The sequence below is a fragment of the Xiphophorus couchianus genome, chromosome 18, assembly GCF_001444195.1.
Source record: "Xiphophorus couchianus chromosome 18, X_couchianus-1.0, whole genome shotgun sequence".
Classification (NCBI taxonomy): Eukaryota; Metazoa; Chordata; class Actinopteri; order Cyprinodontiformes; family Poeciliidae; genus Xiphophorus; species Xiphophorus couchianus.
In genome coordinates this window covers 20,065,432-20,089,943 of record NC_040245.1, presented here as the reverse complement: position 1 = coordinate 20,089,943, position 24,512 = coordinate 20,065,432, and the positions used below count along the sequence as shown (strand labels likewise).

Below are 24,512 nucleotides of genomic sequence, written 5' to 3'. Positions count from 1 at the left end.
ATTTGATCTCTGTGCTTCCAGTTTCAGCTTAGTACGAGATGTTCCGATATCAAATGACCTCAAAAGCCAAATGACAGTTTATACAGCCCATTACTGAGACAGGGAAATACCAAACATTATTTAATCACTATTGCATTTGCTGCCATGGGATAGAAACTCACTTGGCATTGACTTTTTGCCTTTCCCAGATCCCAGATTCCTTCACTTTGAACCACGGGAAGATTCGGTCCATTTGCTGAAACAGAAAAAATATTCAGTGGAGTTCACATGTCAGCACAGACCCGTCTTTGAGGGCGAAACGGCGTTTGACGGCACCGGTCTTCGTAGATCACAACACTAACACTTGACATCATAAGGATGAGTTTTGGCCAAACATGAGGAAACTACTATTCAAACTGTCTTGAGTATGTGTGAAATATTTTTCTTTGTTTCAGCTATAATGTTGGAGCGATGATGCCAAACCAAAATTATTTTAGGATTCTTACCCGAATGAAGAAAGACTTCACCATGCTGTTTGCTTTCCTGCTCTCAGGCTGGCCTCCATCGCTGTTGATGGCTGTCTGAATGATTCGCACGACGTCGTCGCTGAACTCCACCTGGGAGGCGAAGCATAAAAACACAAGCACAGCATGACTAATACAGAAAAAAAAAACCCACCCAGATCCAGGTGATCATCTTTCAATCTACATCCCAGGTTTGGCCAGAGATGGCTTAAGTAACTTTACTCGTTACTTGAAATCTTCCCAGAAGTATTTTATATGTCTTGTCCATCTTTTTTTTTAACAAATATACTGTATAGTTGCAACTTAGCATTTTTCCTTTCAATTAAATGTTTCAATCTATGTTCAATATTGTTTAAATAATTTTCGGTCTTTTTTCTGTGGCATAAAATCAATAACTGTGTGAGAAAAAGAAAAGAGGCAGCTTTGATAAGGAAGATTTGACATTCACAACATGCTGAATATCCAGGCATTTTATGTTTAAGTACATAAGTAATAAGGCTTTTCCTTTTACTTGTATATGTCATGCATTTATGTTATGTGTTTTTGTTCAAATGTCATTTTAGTGAAAAATCTTTCTGAGCAAATAAATGGCTTCGGTTTTTCAGCCCAGCGATCAAATAATTAAAAGATTAATCATTAAAAGTTGCAGCCGGGCGTGCCGTGGTGGCGTAGCGGTTAGCGCGACCCGTATTTGGAGGCCTTGAGTCCTCGACGCGGGTTCGACTCCCAGACTCGACGACATTTGCCGCATGTCTTCCCCCCTCTCCTTCCCCGTTTCCTGTTAGCCTACTATCATATAAGGGACACTAGAGCCCACAAAAGACCCCTTGGAGGGGTAAAAAAAAAAAGAATAAGTTGCAGCCAAATTTGGCAAGGGCGAATAAAAACTTCATTCATTTCATCACTCCGTCAGATTATAAAGTGAAATCCAACTGTGGTGGAGGGAGCAAGTTGTAGCATTGATTTGGTGATTGTTCCTTGGTATGCATTCTACTTATAGTAAACTTTTTATTACACAGCAGCTGTCAACAGAGAAAATCAAACCACTTCAGAGGAGCAAACCCAACAGAAGAGTCAATCAACCAGGAAGCTTCTTCATTCCTGAACATTTCAAATCATCTGTGTCATCTCGGCATTAAAAATGCAGCAGTTGTTCAAAACCGTGTTTACAGTAGATGTGATCCCACTTTGCCTGCCTTCATTAAATATAAATGTACATCAAGTATAAATGTACATCTGATTAAAGAGCAGCAGACTCCAAATTTGAAAGTTTCCCTGGGCCCTGTTGTAGCTTTGCTATAAAGACTGGGGTTAGTTACTCACCAATGAATTGTAACGGCCCTGACCCATCTTTTTCTCAACAGACTCGAGATCCGGAGGCGAGTCACTGGGAGGGGTTGGGGGGACTTCCGTAAGGACCGGGGGATCCGGGCCCTCTGGGGACCGTCGTGATGGAAGACTCTCCTCTGTTTCTGGATTCAGCTCTGGAGGCTTCACCGCCTGTCGCATGATAAACACAACACGTCCATACAGCTGAGGCTTCATTACAAACTTTAAATTCATCTACATTTACCGGTTTGTGTTTCTCACCTGTCTGTAGCGTAGCAGGTGTGTGGATGTGCGCGAGTTGAGCAGAGCGTTGAGAACATTGCGGATGCAGCCCTGAAACTCCCTCTCCAGCGCTGTCCTCCACTCGGCCGGGTGGCGCTCCGTGCATTTGGTGCACGTGTAGGCCGCGCTCTGTGGCAGCTTCGACAGCAGCTCGAATGTTTCATCTGACGGACAGAGATACGACTGGCCATTAAGGCCCCTGCCACTCGGTTTACTGCCCGTCGGCATCCGATCAGGATCGCCTGTCAGGCCTCAGACACTGAGCGTGCTTTATTAGTATTACGGCATCTACGTGGCGTCGCAGTTACCTGTAAGGTTCTCACACTTGCCATGAACCCATTTCTTGCAGCGACTGCACTCCATCTTCTTGCTGTCACAGTCGTCATCTTCAAAGCACTTATCACACAGTGGGCAGAGGTTCCCTACAGGAAAAGATTAGAACCAGCTGAAATGGGTTTTAACAACATTTTTTATGCCATCTACAGCATTTCCTACACCAACTAGAAGAGGTAACGCCTTCAAGACATTTTTTTTAATTGCAGTAGAATAAACATTCCTTAAATTTGAGAACATTTCAGAGACAAGAAAAAAAGAAGTGTTTTTAGGAAACGTAAATTATGTGTGCCACGAGTATTAGCACTTAAGCTGCTAGTATTTTTGCACAACCTGATTTTGTTAGTCATTTTGGCACTTTCTTGCAACTTTCCACAAGGTTGCAGCATAGAGACAAATCTCTCTTTAGATTGGATTGACTCTTGTCTTCAGTCCACATGATTTAATTTGGCCATGAACACATTTGATTTTTCTTTCTGATGAAACATTCCTTTGCTGTAAATATGTTTCAGACATCCTGCAGGACGAGCCCTTCCCAGTTTACTAGTAGAGTCCACCGGATGTTTATTTTAATTTGAACCTTGGGAAGACCCACCAGCCCGCAGCATTACGAATCCATCATCGTACGAAACAGTGGAAATAAGACCCTTTCCCATATAAATATTCTTTGTTTCTCGCTAAACTCACCTGTTCAACCTTGGTGTTCTCTGAACATGACACATGGTTCCATTTAAAGACCCAGTAGTGGGAAGCAAACTCCACATATTTATATTTGGGATGGTATGTCATCTATTTAGCATCTAATGGTCGTTATGGAGACTTGTTGATCAAATAAGTTGATCGTCTGTCTAATTCTCCAATGGTGAAATTTGGAGATTTAGATAACCTCCTTTCCTTTCTCATCTAGCTTTGTTTCAGTTATATTGTTTTTTTGCTTTTTAATTATTACTCTCACAAAAAAGTGGAATGTTTTTATGTCTTTCTCATTTTGAAAAGTAGCTAAGAAAAACCGGCCTGTGTTACGCCATATTTTCATCCCAGTACCAGAAGTCGCCAATAACTGATGAGCAGAAATGAACATAAACTGGAGCTTAATTTATTTTAAAACTATTTTTAGCGATACCTTTGAGAATGGATTTGAGACTTCGCAAGCATTTTTTTTCCTTAATGTGGTTTATATTTTAAACTAACTACAGATTTTTCTCACTTTAATGGTAAGATTTTGCTCTGCAGTAAAAGGGGAAATTATTTCAAGGATCTTTACCCATCTTTACCAGAAGGTGTTGTAATCTGAAACTTTACATTGACTGAAGTCATTCATATCTTTCAAGTCTACACCGTTAGTGTAAGAAAAAGCAGAAGTGCTTAACTTGTGACCAGCACTTTGACCTCCCTCACCTTTAGAAAACAGCTTGGCACAGTCGTGACACATGGAGAAATCATGTGACCACTGGGCATCCCAGGACTTCCCAGGTTTGGTGGCTCCACAACTCTTACAGCACACACACTTGGTACAAATCTGATGGGGGGGGGGGAGAACCATATGAGCATAAAGACAAAAGCGCTTCAGTAAAATGTGTAACAATTGTGAAAGTGGAGCCGTGATGAGGGAAAAATATTTTTGATAGACACAAGCTATGTAGGGTCAAGTGAACTGAGAAGATAAGCAGTGAACCCACAAGAGGAAGAAAAGAAGGAAAGAGAGTGAAATTTGCTTAGAAGTGGGTGGGAGTACAGAGATGTTGAATCATACCCAGACTCTCTTCTTCTTGGTAGGTCTGCTGGGGTAGTTGGGACCCAGGCACTCCGGGTGATAGCTGTTACGGCACTTATCACACTCTAGCAGCTGCTGCTACATTGCAAAAGGCCAAAAGGAAGATGAGAAAAAAATTTAAATAACAAATGAGGCACTGATAACTCTTTTTAAAGTTCTGTACACACACTTTTTAAAACTGGTGCAAGTGTGTCAGCGGCATCTAAAAATAAATAAACACCAACAATCACTGCTTTTTAGATCAGTTTTACTTGATGTTAAAATGTTGACTATTTCACAATACAATCTGACAGGAGTTCAGGCTGACATGTACAGCTGAAACCAGATTTCTACATTTTTTCCTCTTTGTTTCCTGTTTGAGGGGAGATATGATTATCAAAATTATCTGCACATGTTAAATATCAGAATAAGAAGAGATTATTTTTGACAGGGTTTTTTTGCTAGTCTCATATTCAAATATTTACATGGACTTCCTTAGTATTTGATAAAATTGCCATCAGAAACATTTGGGTATCTCTTGGGCTCTTGGCTCCAGACAGAACAGGTAGAACTGGTGAGAGGTTTGTAGGCAAACATTTCACAGTGGATAATGACTCTCTCAGATCAAAACATGGGAGAAGTTACTCCTTGCTGAGAAGTACGATGGACGACCATTCTGATGCCGTTAACACGTTGCAAGTAGTAGTTTAAACGTCTGAACAGAGCACCGTCAGCCAATTATATCCAACGATAAACCAGATTTGTGGAGGTCCAAAATAATTTTCCTGAAGGAGAATGTAGAGTTATGACAAAAAGACATCAACAAGTATGTCTCCATTTCCCTTAAATGTTTAGAAATGTTGCCACGCCATTATTATCCAGGCTTAACTAATTAGCGTATGAAAAATTCTGTATTTACAGGAAAGTATTAATCCATTTTTATTTGAATGTTCTCAGTTTTCTGACATTCTGCAAACAAATAAAACATGAAAAGTTTAGTCTGATAGAGCAGGGTTGTTGTTTTTTTTTTTTTTTTGCCTTTTTACACAGGGTATGTAAATATCTGGTTTCAACTGCAGCTGGGATTGCAGACTTCTGCGAGCGACGCTCTGTTTTACGAGCAGATATCTTCTGAAACAAATGGCTGAACTGAGTCATCCAGCACACATCCTTCATCTTTTATAAAGATTTACAAACAACAAGCCGAGCCATTGATCAAAATTAATGCATACAGAGGCTTCAATGGGTTGCTTAGATTAAATATGTTCACACATAATTCTTAAATGGCAGCCATACAAGGCTCACACTGTGCAGATTTTGCACAGGGTGCGAGTTCAATAATAAAAGCATGGCAGGAAGCCAGGAAGCTGATTAAATGATGCGTGCTGGCAGGACTAGCGAGCATCTTTCCTTTCAGGAGATTCTCCTCCCTGTCAGTCTCAACTGAGCTGCTTTTGTCTCCAGCTGTAGACTGTACTAAAAGGCTTACTTTAGCTTTCTGGTGCTGGCGCCCACAGGCCTGGCAGAACCGGCAGCGTCGACAGCACCAGTTCTCAAACTGCTCCTGGAGGGGGCGCTCAGACTCCCCCAGGCAAAAGAGGTGGAATGGTTCGCAGCACACCTGGCAGAACACAAACTGGAGGGAGAACAAAAGTTTAGAGGGGAGCAGAAACAAAAATGAGGGCACAGGGAATTTAATTAAGAAGCTGAAAACAAATCTTTTTAAGACTTAACTATTTGGGTTCTGACTTTTTTTTTAATCCGTGAGAAAGTAATAAAACCTCTTGAACCTTTTCATGTTTTATCACAGGACAACCACAAGCTTTGCATGGGATTTTATGTGACGGAACAATGGAAAGTAGTTCATGATTTAATTGTTTTCTTTCTTTTTTTTCAAATCACCTTTAGATGCAGTTACAGCAGCATTCCTTTTGGGTTAAACATTAATTGTTCCCATTTTAGACAGAAATTTAGTTTTTCTTTGGTTTGTAGCTTCAGCTCAGTTATACTGGATGCTCTGTGAACATCAATGTTCAAGTCTAATGCTGCCACTAGTAGGAATGGTGTGTTTTGCAACACAAACCTTATTTAAAAGTGATCAAGTTTGTCATTTTTTTTGTTGCAAACTGGTTTGACGGGTATAAATATTTTCACAATGTGGTTATTTTTCTTACCTCGACATTTCCACTGCTTGCACACAGGAAGCAGAGTACTCTGGGTGTGATGGGCACAGAGGTGAGCAGGCTGAGTCCACCAGCTTCCCACACCTTCTCCACATCATGGTCCCTCTTGAAATCCACTCTGATTCGATGCACTCCGTCGCAGGGAGCTCGGGACTTCACCTGGTCCCTAGTCGAGGGAGTGCTCAGCAAGTTTAAAGTACTGCTGCTGGTCGGTTTTGTTGTCAGCGGCTTTTTGGATAAACGAAAGAGTAGGGAAGCATGTGTTAAAAAGCATTTAATTAAACACTGCAACACTTTTGGTCTAGTTTCTAGTGCAAATATCTTAGTACAATTGAAATGAAACTAAAAACACAAGTAAGTTTTCAGCTTCATTTAGTAACTTATTTTAAGTCAACAATAATATGGATGAAAAAGTACTAGTTAAAGTGAAATAATCTGCCAATGGAACAACTTATACCTACTACTTTTTCATTTACATGAAGGAATTATTTACTTAACACTTTTTACTTTTTCATATTTTTTGGCTTTGTCTTATTTCAAGTGTACAAAGATGTTTGTACTAGACCAAAAATACTTGGTAAGATTTTGTACGCTTACCTTGTCTTTTGTTCTCTGTTTTGGAGATGGAGGAATAGTGCGGGAAGTTGGCTTCTTTGATGTTTTTGAGTCAACTATGGAAAAGGGAAATGATACGAGACTTAAGTAGAACACAATCACCCAACATCAACCACATCAGATTTAAGGAAATTGTTCTGTTTTTTTAAATATTTTTATTTGGCCACAAGTGACCTTTGTTGATAGCCATCAGACTTAAGGTAAGAAAAAAAACACAGGGCCGCAGCCAACTCTACTGCTACACCACTTGAAGCACCAAGGAAATATAGCTGCATTGAGCAATTACAAAGCACCCAGTTTTTGGTATCATTTAAATATTATTACAGGAAGAAAACAATCATTTACCCATAGTGGCTGAGCTCTGTTGTTGTGTTGAGTGCTGTTGGGATTTTTTCTTGGGTTCGCTCAGAGAAATCTTGGGTGAAGCATCTTTCTTTGTAGGCACCTGACTCGCAGGTGTCCACTGTGAGGGTTGCTGACACTGAGTCGACTGTGAGGGAGAGCTCTGGGCTGAAGATGATGAGGAGGAAGAAGATGACGATGAAGAGGACGAGGATGAGGAACTAGGTGAAGACGAAGATGCGGGGGAAGACGCTTGAACAGACTGGTGAGGCTTGTGTCCCTTTTTACTGGAGGTGCCGCTTGTAACTGGAATCTGTTTGGCATCCGGGGTCGGAGGCGGGGACTGAGGCTGAGACGTGCCCGGAGTCTGGGCTTGCTCAGCTGGGGCGGGGGACGAGGCGATGGCTGGTGATGACTGCTTGAACAGCGGCTGCTGTTTGGACTTCTCCTCCATCAGCTTTAAAGGGGGAGTCTCGCTATTTTTCCGAGCAGGGTCCTCCTTTAAAGGAGCGGAAGCCGGTTTGGGGGCAGACTCCAAACTGGGGGCTTTTAACGGATTGAGACCCTCTTTTCTCTCAGAAAACTTCTTTTTCTTGTCCTTCTTGCCTTTACCTTGCTTTTGGAGAAACATCTTTGAGGGCATCCATTGCAAATTCTGACACTTTCTCATCCTGAAAGTTGAACATAAAAAGCGTAAACTTTACTTTTCTTAAAAGAAACAAAAGAAATATAAAATTTTGTAAGAATATAAAGTAAGGATTTTTTTTTTATATTCCTTGTATGGTTGGTATTGTTTGTTTTGTTTTTTTGCAACTATGAGCATGAAGTCTGTTAATAAAGGTTGAAATGGATTTATTTACGTGCATCATAAAATTATTTTTTTACAGTTAGTTAAAAATTTGTGATGCACGGATCAGAAATTTTTGTCACTAGCATCTTGTAATACTGGTTAGTGTGGTTAGCTGGGATAGCAGTCCTAAAAAATTAGCCTTCCTGTTATTTGCTCAAAGTCTTGATCTTTCTCTCTTTCTGCCAGGCTGAATAAACCATAGACAACTCCATTAAGTCCATAAACTAAGACTTACTTGCAGCATTGCTTCTTAATGTTTCGCCCACCAAACTTGGGCTTGTCTAGACAGTTGGTGCATTCGCCACAGTCTTCTGGAACCTGGCAGCCTGAGCACTGGCCACAGCGGCGGGACCGGCGGCCCTTTTTGGGAGGAGCTTCTTGAACGGCCTTCTGTCGCGTCTCTCTTGGCTTTATGGGAGGAGACTGGGGCTCTGCCTCCTCTGAGCCTGCTACTGATGACTTGTCTGTTAAATAAAATCCAGCACATACATATTAGCATTAAGAGAAAGATGCTACACTTTGTTGCTTTTAAGCTTGTTTAGAATAAAAAAGGTTAATCAGGCAAATTCAAAACAATTCTGTGAACAAAGCCAAAAGCTTTTCAAATGAAATACAAATACCCATGGAAAAGAAATTGTGAGTATAATTTTCAGTTATCCTCCAGATTACATGCCACAGTCAGGGGAAATAACCTCACATAAACTCACATGTTCTAACATGACATAAAAACTAGTCAAAAATAACAGGAACAGAGCAGCCCAACTCCTCTCACTCCTCCAGCACTTCACTGTGTACTTGTGCTCCCATGGCTGACTGGATTTCTCTGCTTTTTGCAAATCAATTTTTAGTACATGCACAGATGATGTTATAAAAAATAAAAATTGTGCTCACAAAGTTTACTGATGTAAGGTGGTTATGAGGTCATGATATACTTGTCTAAGTTTTATTTACAGGCTTGAATCATACATTTCTATGTCAAAATTACACATTTCCAGATTACTTAGTCCCCTTAAGTTTTTGAAACTGTAAGTACAACAGCAAAGGAAAGAAAGAAGAAAGGACGAAAGCAAAGAAGGAAGAAATGAAGGAAGGTTTAGAATTTCTTAGGGGAGCCCTTTCATTTTTTAAGCATTATCTCATTAAAACAAGATTTTTTTTCACTATTACATGTATGAATAGAAAGCTTAAAAGATAGCAAGTCAACAGAGAACTAAGTTAAAGATGCCTTACCATCATTCCCCATGGAAGATAGGATCTTCTCTCTTTCCTCCCAGGGCAAGGCACTAAGTGTGGGCATATCATCAGGGAACACGGCCCGATTACGGCCGAGAGCCACAGCTGCACGACGACACACATGCTTGATGCGTGGACCGCGGACAGAGGCCTCTGACGAGTCACTCTCCTGACCCTGCACACAAACACAAAACATGAAGTATGTGGGAAAAGTAATACAAAACAGCAAAGGCACAGATGTATGTAGACAAACGTTCACTGCAGAAGGGACATTCTTTACATAACTTAGTGATTATGACTTTTCAGTAAAATAATAAGTTACAGATTATCTGAGAATTCTGCTGTTACTGGAATAGGTCTATTTTCAAGTTGATCTGCGTTGGTTGGTTGCAAATCTGAAGAACATATAACCAATCTTGATAATTGTTTAATTAGCGATTTCAGTGTACATATACTGACAGCACCACTCTTTAGTGTCGAAGGTGTTACCGGGAAGAGAAAAGGAGTACTCGAGAACTTTTAGTAGATTCTTCAACAAACACACAGGGTGTTGATTTAGTTAAGCTAGCCACACTAACGGTGTCAATCACAAATATAAGACGCTAAAAGCTGTTAAAATGTCAACTTCAAAATACTTTGTGTTTGTTTTAAATTTCCAAGATCCAGCCCTCACAAACCGGGAGTGATGTAGCTTCTGCTTATAATATAACTCACACAAACCTAAGATCAGAAAGTTGACACACAATTCTGACTTGGCCATTTGAAGCAGCAATGATGAAGATATTGTTAGAGTGACATGAGAGTGACTAACGAGGCACTGCCTGGTAATGAACAAAAAACTCACATCCGAGTTCCCTTTTCTGTATAATGCATAACAAGAATTCCCCTCAAGTAATACCCTCTGTGGGACTTTCCTTCTATCTAATTTCAATCTGAGTTTCTATTTATGGAAAATAGACAAAGCATCATTCTCACTATCACTCATCATTACTTGTGGGTAAAGAACAGGACTACCAGAAACAGACAAGTGAGATTTAAGTTCTGTGAAAACAAATCAAAAAGTCCAAAACTGACCTGGACCTTAGTCTCTTCTGCAGGCTTCAGCTTATTCTTCTTTATTGCAATGAGCTGGTCTTTGGCCTTCTTGAGTAGTCCAACCAGCCGCTTGTCAGTCAGTGAATGCTGTCCTCCTTCTGTCGACACCAAGGAGACAGGAAGCTGATGTCTGCCTTGCTGCCCTGGAAGGCTAGCTGTCGGCTGGTTAGATGTACTTCGTTTCTCTTTCTCCTTTTCCTTCTCCCCTTCTTCGGTCTCTGTCCCTTTCTCAGACGGTCTTCCTTTCTTGAGGTGGCGACCTTTAGCGATGGACAAGGGATGGAGCCCTCTGGCTTCTAAGGAAGCAGTGTCAGAAACCGTATCAACTGATGTGGATTTCTTTCTTCCAGGAGTCTTTTTTGGTGCAATAGCGCCTTCCGAGTCCCTCCCATCGATGGTAAACAAGCTGGAAGGTGCATTTGGGGAGCCATCAGGAGTGGACACCTTACTTCGTTTCTCCAAATCTTTCCGCCCCTCTCTCTTATTTTCCTTCTCTTTCTCGCGATTTTTCTCACACTCTCGCTCCTTTTCCTTTGGAGGTGGTTCTTGGGGAGCTGACAAGCTTTTTTCCTTTCCAGTTGTCCCACCTCCTCGCCCTGTGTCCTGAGCACTCGAAGGAAAGAGAGGGAAAAGAGGGGAGGAAGCAGATGATGATGTGTTTGACAGAGGAGATGGGTTTCCTGGTGCCCCTCTTCTGGTTTCAGGTGTTCCTTGCAAGTGCAGAGCCCGAGGGACAGTGGGGAAGGAGCTGAAGGAAGTAGATGTTAAGGCACTCGTGGCTAGAGGGCTTCCAGAGACCCCCGGCAAAGAGCTGGGGTTACTGCCGGAGACAGAGCCCGTCAATGCAGACACTTCAGAGGCACCTTTGATTTGGACGCTGCGTCTCGTCATAGGGTGCGAAGAAGACCGTGGGTGGCCACGATGCGCTCCTGGGACCAGTCGTCTCCTGCGTCGCAGGGTTCTACTGGAACTGGGAGGCGTCTGGTGAGGGGAGAGAGAGCCGGGGCTGCTCCCCGAAGAAGACTGCAAGGTAACAGACTCAAAGATTCGAGAGTGGGCCTCGCTGGGTGTGAAGCGTGGCGCACGGAGCAACGAGCGTTTCTGGAGAGGTGAATCAAAGCGGGACGACGGGGAGTGTTGGTGGTGAGTGTGGGGGTGTAGGGGAGCAAATAGGCGGCTCCCTGTACCTGCTCCAGTGCCTGGTGCTGAATACGCAACTGAAGCAGCTCCCCCTGCTCCTGCGACACCTTGGGGCAGCAATCCCACATCTTCAAGCGTAAGAGGCGGAGGACGGAAATTGTCAAATATAGGCTTTCGAATGAGGCCCTCCTTGGCATATTTAGCAGAGGAAAAGTACTGCTGCCTGGGATGGGACAGGGATGTCCAGCGGAAGGTGGGCTCCCTCAGAATTGAGCGATTCCTTTTGTCTGACAAGTTGGACAGCCCTGGTGGCATAAATGTCTGGATGGGCACCCAGGATGCCTGAGGGTGGTGATCACTGATAGCGGCCGTGTTGGAGGAACCAGACAGGGGAGGCTGCGGAGCAGTGAGGAGAGGGGGTGGTGGAGGTGAGGAAGGGGAGGAAGCTGTGGAAGAAACCTGCTGGGAATTTCCAAGTGAAGAAGAGGACATCAGCACTCCTGTAGGTGGGCTGATGATGGGCTTTTTAACCCCTGTGGTGCCACTCTCTCTCACCCTCTGTTTCTGACGTCCCCGCCCAGTCCCCTGTGCTCTCCTACCCCGCCGACATCCCTCTGCCAGCACATGCTCTGGCTCAGAAGGAGGTGAGGCAGGCCTTGAGTTGTTTAAGAGATTGGGCTCCCTTTCTCCCTGTGAAGAGGGAGAGTGATCCTCTGGCTCAGAAAGAGCCTGTGTGCCCTCAGAAGCCTGAGAGTCAGATGAGGAGTCATCCAAGCTCGGGCTGCTGGACCTGGAAGACTCCGCAGAAGAGAGCTGCGAGGAATGCTGCGATACAGCACTTGAACCACAAGATTGTGCACTATGACTAAATCTCCCATTGGCTGCAGCGTTTGCATTGCTGTTAAGCACACCGGAAGCTGTCGGCGGGGCAGTGGGGACGGGGGCAGGAGAAGACGGAGGAGGGAGCAATTCCACAGGAGCGGCTGCCCCACTACAAGTAGCAGCAGAGGTAACGGAGACAAGTGCAGGAGAAGGGGATGAGGAAGTGGTGGGTGTAGGTTGGGCAGATACAGCGACAGTGGAAGGTGGCGTTTCTAATCGTGCTATCTTTGCATGGGACGCTGGAGTTCCAAAACTGCCCTCGTCCTGAATGAAGCGCTTGGGAGTTTTGATGATGCGAAGGGAAACAGTGCTGACAACTGGCATGATGAACTGTCGGATGTTTTTGAGTTGGGTTTTTCTGATGCCAGCCTCACTGGCTCCTGATCCTCTCCCCCCAATGCCAACAGCTTCTTTCTCCAGTCGCTTCTGTGCTCCTTTCTTAGCACGCTGCAGCAGCTGTTTGGCGATGGTTGCATCTGTACGTTTGGAAGGAGGGACTATTCGAACGGGTTTCCTGTGCCGGGGGCTCTTCCTGAGGCCTACTGGCCTTCCTGGTTTAGATGCAGTTGGGGAGGTGGGTAGACTAGAAGAGTCCTGGTCTTGAGCGCTGTCCATGTTCCTTACATTGGGCTCTTCTGTGCTGTGTGGTTCTGTGTCTCTGTCTCCACCTCTGACCCTAAAGGCCTTGTGTATTCCTTCTCCGCCTTCCATTGAAGCAGACAGCTGGGCTGCAGCTGCTGCTTCAGCTTTGAGCCGCTCAGCTGACGGTGGTCGCCCACGTCTGCGTCGAGGTGCACCAGGCAAAGTCTTGAGGCGTGATTTGAGTGGGGTGGTTTTAGTCTCTGTCAGCCTCTTCATGTTGGTAGCTTTGGATTCACCCCGGCCTCCTTTGGAAAGCTTTGCCTCAGTGTCATGAGGCTGTGCAGGGCCCCCTGGCAATCTCTTGTTGCCCTTTCTGTCCTTCTCATCCTCTGTATCTGTGCCCAGCTCAAATCCAGCCTGCCTACTATCCTCAGCAGCTGCATGGTTGCCCGTACTCCAAGTTTTCTTACTACTTGAAGAAGGAGGACGGCCCCTTCGCTTTTCACCAGTGCCAGGTGGCCTCCCAGGTAGCCTTTTCACTTTCTCTGCTGGCCTTTCAGGGCCATCAGGTTTCGCTTGCGTCGGAGAAGGATATGACAAGGGGGATGGTAGACTGGCAGCAGCTTTTTGAGCAGTCAGGGTCCGTGGTGGGCGGCCTCTGGGCTTCTTCTCCTGCAGGGGTACTCCTTCTGAACAAATCAGAAAACACAGAGGGCATTTAGTAAACGTCATTAAAACTGGTGTAGACAGATGGTTGAAGCCTTATGACAATAGGAATAAAATCTAGTCCTATTTTCCTTTTCCATAAATTATCAAGAACTGTAAAATGCCAGAACAAAATTCCAGAATGTGCAGGGACCCTGTTTTGATTTTTACTAATTAGTACCTGAAGAAGCTGATGAAGGGCTTCGTATTTCTGTTTGTTCATCGGTCGCTCCAAATCCTGCAAATGCTTCGTCCTACAAAAGATTTTTAAAAAATGACATGTATGCATCATTTTCTGCAAAGATATACTTAATATTAATATGTAGATTTTTTTCACAATTTTTCCCCCTTTGGGCTCAAGATCTGTCAGACATCATTAGAAATGTAAAAAGAATGGCATGAACATTCATTCTTTCTCTCCTGCTTCAACAGAGCCTTGAGATGTGGGTTTATGAAGTCATCAGGGACAATCAGCATCTCTAGGATCCTCACACTGGATATGCTCAGGAGTGGAGGTGAGTGTGTCATTTTATCATGTTTATTTATAGAGGCGTGTGGAGATGCAGTTGAGGTCTTGTTGGCCCAGTTTGGAGAGCAGCTGCTCTCCAAGTCTGTGCAGACATTCAGACTGACTCTGCACCACCTAGGAGTTACATCACCTTGCCAAAAAAGCAGATACCATTAAAAAAAAACTGATGCACTTCGCAGCATCTGATACAAAATATAGAAAGCTATAATGTGAGCTGTAAAACTGTCTTTGGTCTGTTCGACATGTAAACTGTCATAACGAACAGTAAATACTGCTGTTTACCCTGGCAAGGAACGTTAATCTGAGCATCTGACACTCCTCATAATGCATTCAAGCATCTTCATCTTCTTCTATTTACACTTCTCTCTCTTTATCTCCCGTCTTGCTTTAATGCCAGCATCCTCTCCTCTCTCCGAGCAAGCTGCTGCTCCTCGCTGGTGATTTTGCAGAGCTGAAGGGGGGCGGGGTACCAAAGGAAGGCTATGACTCGCTGAGATGCAGTGAGTAGCTGACATCACAACATCCTTATTCGGGTGGCAAGATGTTAAAGCCGAACGCTCCGATGCATTGCGAGCGTACATGAATTCTCCGTGTGTACCTCGTGATTCTATCGGTTATCATTTTAACATTTACACGAGTAAATTATAAAAATAATTATTTAAAAAAGAAGTGCAAGCACCCTGTGCATAAATTGTACATCGAGATGTAAACAAGCACAACATATGAGTGAGGATGCGGGGGAGGGGAGTGCATGCACACCAGAGTGAGAACCAGAGAATGGATTTAGGAGCATGCAGAGAGAGAGAGAGGGAGGAGGGAGGAAGAGAAAAAGGAAGAGAGACAAGGAAACAGCATCTTGACCACCAACAGTGGAAACGCAGCATTCCCCTGGGAGCACTAGATGAAAAGGATTCAGGTTTTCAGCATGCCCGTGCAGAAGCTCGACAGATCCCAAACCAAACAGGCCTCCCACGTACAACAAGGCTCCCCGTCTCCTCCCAAAACACATATTCCACCGAGCTCTCGCTTTGCGCCTACTGACTGCCGAGCACAGAGAAGCGGCGGCGTGCGAAACACAAGGCTCGCCGTGAGCTTGACAGCACGGCGGGCAACTACAAGAAGTAAACAAATACGGTAGTAGATTAGTGAGGTCACGTTCATGTGCCGCTATGCCTCGCAATGTGCAACGCTGCAACGGGGGAACAGCAGAGACAGAACTTCCCTTCTCTCCACTTAGTCTCTTGAAATGAAAAACGGTTTACATTGTTGCATGCTCTCGCCTTGAAGTCTTCAACAGTTTTACTTCCTGCTGATCTGCCACATCTCATCTGCCTGATTGCTGCGTGCATTACATGACAGAAATCACTAATAGGTGGAGAAAAGAACACCACGCTGATTCATAGTTGGAGCGAAACTGTTGCTTTCAGGGGGTGTTTGGGACTGCCCCAGACACCTGTGAGGCGGATGGGAATTCGGTTTGAGGTGCGCTTCTCTGTATCGTTTTGATGCCGCTTTTACATGCTGAGAGGCAGGCTGGACTTTTATAGCCTTTTGAGAAATCAAACTGATGCAGATAAAGTCCGTATGCAGATCTGAACTTGTTAGGCATTACCCTCCCACACACATGTAGCACCCTTTAGCAGAAATTCAGAAGCTGGTCCATGCAACGTGCAAACTTTGTGCAGTCTCTTAAGAGAACACCAGCGACTATCATCTGCCTTATTGTGCAGTTGATAAAACAACCACAGCACGGATTTCTGATCGGAAACACAAACCACATCTTATGCAGCCAACAAACACAGCTGTGACAGTTTCACAACAAGCTGTCACCTGTTAGTAAAGTTTTTATTTACTGTTTGGTGGAAAATTGGTTTAGATCCAAAAAAGGCATCCATTGCCAACGAGTGACAAAATGATGGAGGATTACAACAGTTGAACTGCGAATTATATCATATTCAGAAATCAATTTTGTTCTACAACAGAGGGAAAGCTGCAGATACATCTGGGAAGTTGCACTGTTTGTGTCAAAAATGAGGACTCGGGTCTTTAACGTTGAACCCTGAAGCCACAAAATCCGCAAATTCAGACTTGACTTAGACTCGAAGCCTGGAACTAAAGTCTCAAGCATGATCTATGTCTGGTGCAATCTGGGTGGAAAGTAAACCAGTGAGAGTAAATCATTTGAGTAAATTATCCATTTTTGTCCCCTTTGAGTTACTGTAGTGTATGTAAATGACTTTTCGTCACGGTAATGTTATGCATCGTATGAATGATTTAATGCTTCTCAACAGTGCATGTCAGTAAAATGAGTTAAAGAAGACACAAAGTGTTGATATTTATTGGCACCATGGAGCAAGTGTTTACAGGAAGTCAGCCACTGGTCTGTTCAACTATGTGCTTAATTTATTAGTCAGGGGAATTTGTGTACTGCGAATAGCTCAGACCAATTTGTTTTTGTTTGCTGTATCATAAAAAACAGCCTCACTGATGTGTCTAACTGAGATTTGTGTTATTGACTTTTGGTCATGGTGAGAACAAAAAAAAAAAAAAACGTAAATTGAACTCAGTTGGTAATTTTTTGTAAATTTTAAGACTCTTCCAGTTCTTCAAAATAAAATCACTTCTTTTTTGATTCATTCATCTAAGGTTATAACTCAATAAAATCTTGGTTTACCTTGATGCTGCTAAATAGCCTATAGTTCAACTGGAAATTACTAGTATTTCAGAATACAAGGTTTTAACTTTTAATTTTAAAAATTAAAACCTTGACCAGTAGCAGTCAATAAATTGCATTATTTTGAGAACAATTGTTGTTTTCAGTCATATAAAAGGATCATGTTATATTGTTTAAGGTTTTATGCTAATAAAGTGATAGCACAGTATTGTGACTCAAGGTTATCATGTCCTGAGAATTTCACATCGCCAAACAGCGGAGCTGAGTAATGTTGCCTGCTCCCTCTGATGCACACAAAGCTGCTCCTGTTGCACATCACAGTACATCGCTTTCTGCCTTTTCACAGTACAGATTTAGTTGTTATTGGGTGCCTTACTTATATGTAAATACTTCTGTCACATAATCTTGAGACTGTTACTGTATCTGTTGATGCTAAGTGACACAACAAAAGAAAGATCTGTAACTGTGGGTTATTTTTCAGAAAATGTTAGGGTTTCTTTTTAGTATGCACATTTTATTTGTCAGTTTTTCACTCCTCCACAAAATAAATAAAGAATAAAATGCTTGTTCTTAAAAAGACATTTGTATCAGCAAGACAACCCCAGAATTTGTCCACAAAAATCTCTGACTGGTGCAGTGTCCAATTATAACAAATTCCTGGAAGTTTCCCTCTAGGAAGTAGCGTAAAATCACTATTAGTCATCTTGTTTTATATGGTAAATGGCTGATTATCTCATTGTTTTTGTATGTCTTTTTGATTACACATCTGTTAGGAAAAAGGCCACAGGAGTGACTCACACCAGGATGAGTGCCCCATCAGACCCAAGCAAAAGGTGAACATTTGCTTTTTGCAAGTGTTCAAACACCAAATACAACTACTTCACATTTGCCCTTTAGCACACCCCGTGGTGGGACACCTCATCTCCCTCCATATGTGTGAGCTGTAGGAAGAGGAGGACAGTTGGTGGACAAAGACAAACAGACTGACAGGAGGTGTGTCGAACTGTTTCCCGACACAGGAACGTTCACAAAGGCTGGCAGACACAGACGGTGCGTATCCACTCCTCCTAAACCAAGCAGGCAGCATAAACTCAAGTTTTAATCAGAATAAAGACAAAAACAACACGCCCACTCCTGATTGCAATCAGAGACGGGGACAAAGTCCGAGGGACATCCCTGCCCCAACCACCGGCAACACAAAAGGAGGGAAAGACGACACAATTGCCGCCTTTCTCCCAGTCAGAGAACTCCGAAAGCAGAGGTGAAAGCCCCTTGCCCGCCTGCTGTAGCAGAATAAAGCCGTGGATAGAAGGGTCTTGGACTAATTCCCCACCCAGCGCTGTCCCGTTGGGATGAGGAGGGTGGGGGTCGCCCAGCACCCTTTGATATCCCTGCCTGCACTCTTTCAGCCGCCGCACTTTGTGAGAACTAGAATAAAAGCAGACACAAGGCTTCCTGCTCCAATCCACACGCTGTCTTGGGAATGGGTAATCGGGTGTGGGGGTCTTCCATTTAAATAGGCCAAACACCTGCCGGACTGAAGCCCCTTCCGCTCAACCACACCATTTCTCTTAAACCGCTGAGGCAAAGAGATATTTAGGTGGATACATCCATTCAACAGCCTTTCTGTATGAATGATTAAACTTTAATAATAATGTGTGAGGAGAAAAGATGCAGCAGAAGGTGAGATAACAAAGGACCCGTACAAAGAAGAACCGAGGCAAACTTTGCTTGGAGAGACAGAAAAAACTGGGGATGATTTTATTTACACAAACATCTACATGCCCAGCCCTTGCAAAAAAACAAGAAAGAGAAACTATTTATAATTTACTCACTTTAATGCCATAAAATCCCTTCATGCACAGAAAAGCAAATAAATGCCATAATTTGGACAGCAGCAACCAAAGGGCACCCTTTAGAGACATTTAAATAGGCTTAGTAATCCATTCCAAAGTGGCAGCTGTCAGAAGAAAAGTTGTTCTGCCTCTCAGACGGGGATGTGTGTGTCTGAAGTGGATTTCGATTTTTTTTTTTCTGCCTGGAAGGAGGCGGGAGGGGTGACCGAGTGTCCGGCTGGCGCTCTGTTCGGGGTTGCCCCATGAGCTCGGTATCTTACAGTGAGCCTGGACAACCCTGCCTCGGTCTGGCCAGACAAGCGCTTCACACTGCTTTCTTTTTATTACTGATGAAGTCATCAAGCTACGTTACCCAAACTTGATGAGGATTTAATAGACTAATCTGTGCCCACACATTAAAATTGTGTTAAATTTTGAGTGGCTCTTTATTATAAAGAAATATCTCCTTAGAAGGGTTTTATGTAGTATAAAAATCAAAGCAAGCCAATAATATAATGCCGCTTAAAGTGTGAGTGAAATAGAAGAGCAGCAAAAGAAATGCACTAATACTCCAGAATCTCTAAACAGTTCAATGCATGACCTAATAGTCTAGATTGCTCCAAATTATTTATAATCTTCCATTGATAGTGTATTGCAGTAGTTCTCAGAAGATCTGATTATCTCTTAAAGAGTCACCAAACACTAGAGTAGCATGGTACAGCTTTTCGTCTAGCTGACAAAAACTTAAAAATGTAAATCAATAAAATCTGATATTGCACACTTTAGGCTCAATAAAAACTCAATGCTTTATCCATTCTAAAATCCACCATTTTCAGTGACAAAGTTTGGATTTCATTAAGCTAAAGTTCTGTGAAGGTATTATCTGTAACAGTTCCTTTTACCAGCAGTAGAAAGTTGACACACAGCACTGAAAGTGTAGCACAGTGAGGAAATCACCAGAGTGGTACCATGGACAGAGCACAGCCTTCACTGATTTTAGCTATTTAAAGCTACTCACTATAAAAACGTTCACATCTGCTGAATACAATGCTATATTAGCTGTTGCAAAACAAGATACAGGCAAGTTTGTGACCGTTTCCTCAGATGCTAACGTCATATTGGCTAACTTTGTCAGAGTAACCCCAGCACAATAAAACAGACGCTCTCAGCTTAGAAAGCAGAGCTGAACTTAACTACACTGTCTATAACACTGCATCCAATAAATATGTTTACAGGTTAGGCAGTTTTAAATTGCTGGAACATTTGTCAAACTGTTAACATTTTTACCACTTTGAGGATGTACCAATTTCTGTACAAGCTTACATTAATATCTTTCTGTTACAGATAATTAATTATTACTCATAATACCTGTAAACTCTCTCACTTCAACATAGTTCATTGAATACATGGTTTGGTTACTGGCATAAAAAAGCATTTTAAAAAGTTATGGTTTCAGTTTACTAAAGTTTCTGCAGTTTAAATTGCTATTTAATGGTGGGCTACAAAAAGTACCAGAATGATGAGAGGTCTCTCAGGCAGAGAGTAGTCCAGATCTGCCCCTCTAGTCACCTGGCTAAATTAAGGTTTCTATACTTTTCCCTCACCTACTGTAAAAGGAAAATCAAAATAGTTACAGCTAGGAAAAACAAGGATTCATGTCACCCATCACTCTTATTAAGGAACCACAGTTTAATTAATACAGTGTGCAGGCTACAAGCAGTGTGTATATGTTATGCAGCAGGCTGGCTGCTGGAGCAAACAGCACAACTACCTAACCCTCTAACCGGACCTGTGTCACACTACGAGGAGAGGGAATGCATGACCACTAGAACTACCAGCCAACCAAATATTGTATCTAACCAGCTCTTAGCAAAGGCTGCACTGCAAAAATCTTACTTAAATTAAAACAACTTGCAGTATTGAATAACATTTTGCCTAATAAGCATTTAAAATGTGCACACTAGATTTAGCATTAAATTGTGTATTTTACAAAGGTTTACATATAATAATATATAAAGAAATCAAATAAATAAATGTAATGCAGTAGCTGATACATTTTGACAACATGTATCAAACACGTAAAAAAAAAAAAAAATCACAATTTCCGTCTCAAAACCGCCCCTCACCACCACTAACTTAGTATATATAAATACTGACGTGTTTTGGTCAAAAAACATGTTCTAACAGAGCTCTGAACATGAGCTCCTAACCTGCTGGTAAACATCCCCACTCCGTGTACTCCCACTGCAATGAACGCATGCTGCACATCATGAAGGAGGAAGATGGTAGTTCGCTAACGCGAACACACCCCCACATCACACGGTCCGTCTGGAAGGGGCTCGTTGTTATTGTAGCCAGCCCTACATGCGCACTGTCACCAGCAAGCCTCTTTCCGCTGATAAACCTGCCCGCAAAACATGCCCGCATGCTCCCGTTGTACACCGAACAGCTATATTCATTGTGCGGCGTGAAATCGGGCGTCCTCGCCTCGTGTATTAAGCCAGATATTATGTTTGTATTAGCTACGTAGTGACTGTAAGGAGAGGGGGGGAAAACATGTCCACCTCCCATTTTCCTATGCATCAGCAATAGCCCCGATGGCTAGCGTGGCGTACAGCGTAGCATGGTAGCTGTCTTAGCTTATCAACAGAAACCATTTACATTTGTGTGTGAGCCTTGCTAACTTTAGCCCCTATGCTCCCACTCGACTGCGTAGCGATGAACCAGTCGGATGTAAACACAGCAACCTCCTGAGTACAAAACTCAACTTTACCAGCGTTTCAGGCAGAAGAATAATGGTGTACTTTGGGCTAAGGTATACAAACAGCTAGCATGCGAGCTAACCAGGAGGACGTCGCTAAAAGGTTAACCACCTCGATAAAACGAGTTAGCCCTTTTAGCTTATTTTGATTCTACGGGGCTATTTAGCTGCCAAAGATTTACTCCTAGAAAGCTAAACACGGGTTACGCGAGAAGTGAACAACCAGTGCAGAAATACGCTGCACACAGCTAGCTTCACGTTAGCTCATCACAAACCACAACTGTACTCTCTCGCTTCCTTTAAGTTGCCTTATTTTTTCTACGCATTACATGCTTACTACAAAGACAGACGCGCTACATTTGGGTGTTTAAGTGCTAGTTAACAGTAGGCCAGTAACGCCAGTGCTTACATGGGACGTCAACTTTTACATTGTGAGTGAGGATGAATTTTCAGGAGAACATGTAGAGCTCTAGCGGCTCTACATCAATTTAAGTTAAATAACTAGTAAACCATAAGTAATGAAATACGTGTAAAGTCTACTGACTTGCATTTGTTCCGTGTGTTACCGGGACTCTAGGATGTAAGTACCAGTGTAACACAGGGGGTTTCTCTGCTGTGGTTTGGCTAACAGAGTAATGTTAGCTCCAGCTGAACTGTGTGGATGTAGCATCTCTCCTCCTCCGAGAAGAAACTTTCCTTCATTTTAAATGGTCGAGCTACACAAAAACAAAACTTACTACCTGTGCTTTTTCTAACTAAACTTGCAGCTGCAGTACGTTATAGTATAGCTGAAGGCCACACAGCTCAGTCAAAGTTAACCGAGCATCCTTCCAATGACAAGTTTAGCTGCTCTCCACGGAGGGACCGAGCGGTCCGTCCGCCGACCGGCCCGGGTGTCTCGGAGCTGTCTAAACCCAAGGCTCCCGGCTGAGTCCCGGGCTTACCTCTGCGCTGCTAGAGTCGCTCGATTCCCCCAAAACATCCCGAAATTTCTGCAGGTTGCTCCTGATGACAGAAGAAACCTGTAGTGCAGCATCGAACCCGGGTCCGAGTCCAGCGGCGTTTGGCTGGGCTCCCGATACGCTCCGCAAAAAGGCAGTAACCCTGATACGGCCCGCTCTCCTCCCGGTACCGGAGTTGCTGCTCCCTCCGGGCCGAGCAGGGAACCGCCACCGACAGCTGTGCGCCATTTTACCTCTCTGCCTGTCTGCCCCTATGATCAGATACCTCGGTGGGCGGAACCCTAACCAAGCACTCCACATAAACAACCTCTACCACAGCGCTCCGTTCACACTGGCGAGCTCATCGTAATGCATGTTGCGGGGCGACACTGAGAGAACCCGGACAATGCATTTTCTTAGTGGTCCTATTCAGGATCTGCATGGCTGAATCCTAATCAGGTTCAGGGGTTTTGCCCGGGAAATAACTAAACATTTAAACTACTGATCTGGGACAGATTGTTAAATAAGGCGTAAAATGTGTTTCAAAAAATCCGAGTGGCACAGCATATTCAGAGCTAGAATATGTTTAAAAACGACACGTGTGTTCAATAAGTAACTAGAAATGCAAAACAATCATTGTGAGTATAAAAGGCAGGTTGTGTCAAAACTCTTAAACTTGGCAGAGCTTCAAACGGGTTGCTCCTTTTGTGCTCGGATGGTGGATTTGCCAAGGTGCCAATCGGAAATTCCCCCCCAAAAAGTTTTCTGAATCCTGACTGGTAAGTTCAAAGAATGGAAAAATATTTTTCTTCTTTGTTATTTTTTGTTTGTGTTCATTACATTAACAATCTACTTTCATGAAAGTCTCCAATAACATCAGGAATCGCAAAATTGTCCAAATAAGTCAACTACATTAAACTGCATTAAATTATCTAATACCACCCTTAAAATGGGAAGTCAACCAATACTACAACTGTTACCTTCAGTTTTTATGAAAATACTGTTTATGACTAAATAAATTACCGTGTTTGTTTTTAATGACATTTATAATACAACTCATTTAACTAATGTTTATTTAGAAAGCAGCTTATAAAAACCAAAGCAAAAACCCCCCCAAAACATTCAAAGCTATTTAGACCTTTTATAGACTTTTTGAAATTTAGCTTTTTGTGCAAAGTTGAACAGGATGTCTGTAGATGTTAAATATCTAGAGGTGCGGCCAACATGTAGCTGAATGGCTTGGTTCACTTCCTCCGCTGCCATTGCTAAAACTACAGGCAGGCTATAAACCTATACCAGCGCAGAAAAATTGACGTCATCATTCACAACTTCTTCTGCTAGCAGATTGGCCCGGCTGAAATTCAACTGGAGGAATCCAAGTCAATGGGAGAAAGCCCAGACTGAGCCGTCAAGATTAGAATCGCGTGGAATTGGCCAGGAAGGCAGTGGCCAGGCTAAACTACAATAATTTGTTCTTCAAAGGTCCTATAATGCTAAGGAAACACGAAATGCCAGCCTAGTCATCCTGCACACTGCACCTGGCACTTTTTTGGAGAAGAGGGAGGGTCCTCCTACTGTCCTTTCACATCCGTCTCTTGTTATCCAAAATGTAACTATCCTGTCCCTCTTTTACAACTCAACAGCCTGTATTTTTCTTAAACTGGTAAAAAAAAAAAAAGAGGAAAAAAGTTATATATTAATGAAAAACAGAACAAGACAACTTGATGTATTGTCTGTATAATACACACTTTCTCCTAAAATGTTTTCGCAATAAAGAAATGTCAGCCCTTTTCTGGTCAGCCGGTATGTATGGATTTTAATTGATCAAGCAAATTAATCATTTATGCACCTTTGTGGTATAATCATTTATGGTATAACACTGCTGATAAGCTGCCTTTAATGTTCCCTGTGCCCTAAATACATAAAAACCACACATATCTGAAGT

The 24,512-nt window shown here is 43.0% G+C and overlaps 1 protein-coding gene across 3 annotated transcripts in view; it reads right to left on the bottom strand.

Moving 5' to 3' along the window:
• The window catches only part of kmt2a (lysine (K)-specific methyltransferase 2A), a 44,422-nt gene extending 21,077 nt beyond the window's left edge, over positions 1–23,345 (bottom strand). For 2 of the 3 annotated variants that reach the window (XM_027999219.1, XM_027999222.1), the window contains exons 1-16: positions 22,571–23,345; positions 14,009–14,081; positions 10,498–13,811; positions 9,421–9,598; positions 8,426–8,654; positions 7,344–8,011; positions 6,981–7,054; positions 6,375–6,611; positions 5,690–5,836; positions 4,201–4,299; positions 3,846–3,966; positions 2,423–2,536; positions 2,094–2,278; positions 1,827–2,003; positions 486–596; positions 162–235 (exon numbers count right to left, since the gene is read on the bottom strand). In XM_027999219.1, coding sequence (XP_027855020.1) covers positions 162–235; positions 486–596; positions 1,827–2,003; positions 2,094–2,278; positions 2,423–2,536; positions 3,846–3,966; positions 4,201–4,299; positions 5,690–5,836; positions 6,375–6,611; positions 6,981–7,054; positions 7,344–8,011; positions 8,426–8,654; positions 9,421–9,598; positions 10,498–13,811; positions 14,009–14,081; positions 22,571–22,888 — 6,119 coding nt within the window. In that variant the 5' untranslated portion in view covers positions 22,889–23,345. The remainder of the gene's footprint in view (positions 1–161; positions 236–485; positions 597–1,826; positions 2,004–2,093; positions 2,279–2,422; positions 2,537–3,845; positions 3,967–4,200; positions 4,300–5,689; positions 5,837–6,374; positions 6,612–6,980; positions 7,055–7,343; positions 8,012–8,425; positions 8,655–9,420; positions 9,599–10,497; positions 13,812–14,008; positions 14,082–22,570) is intronic. The other variant, XM_027999220.1, reaches the window with a different exon arrangement.
• Between the last annotated feature and the right edge of the window lie 1,167 nt (positions 23,346–24,512).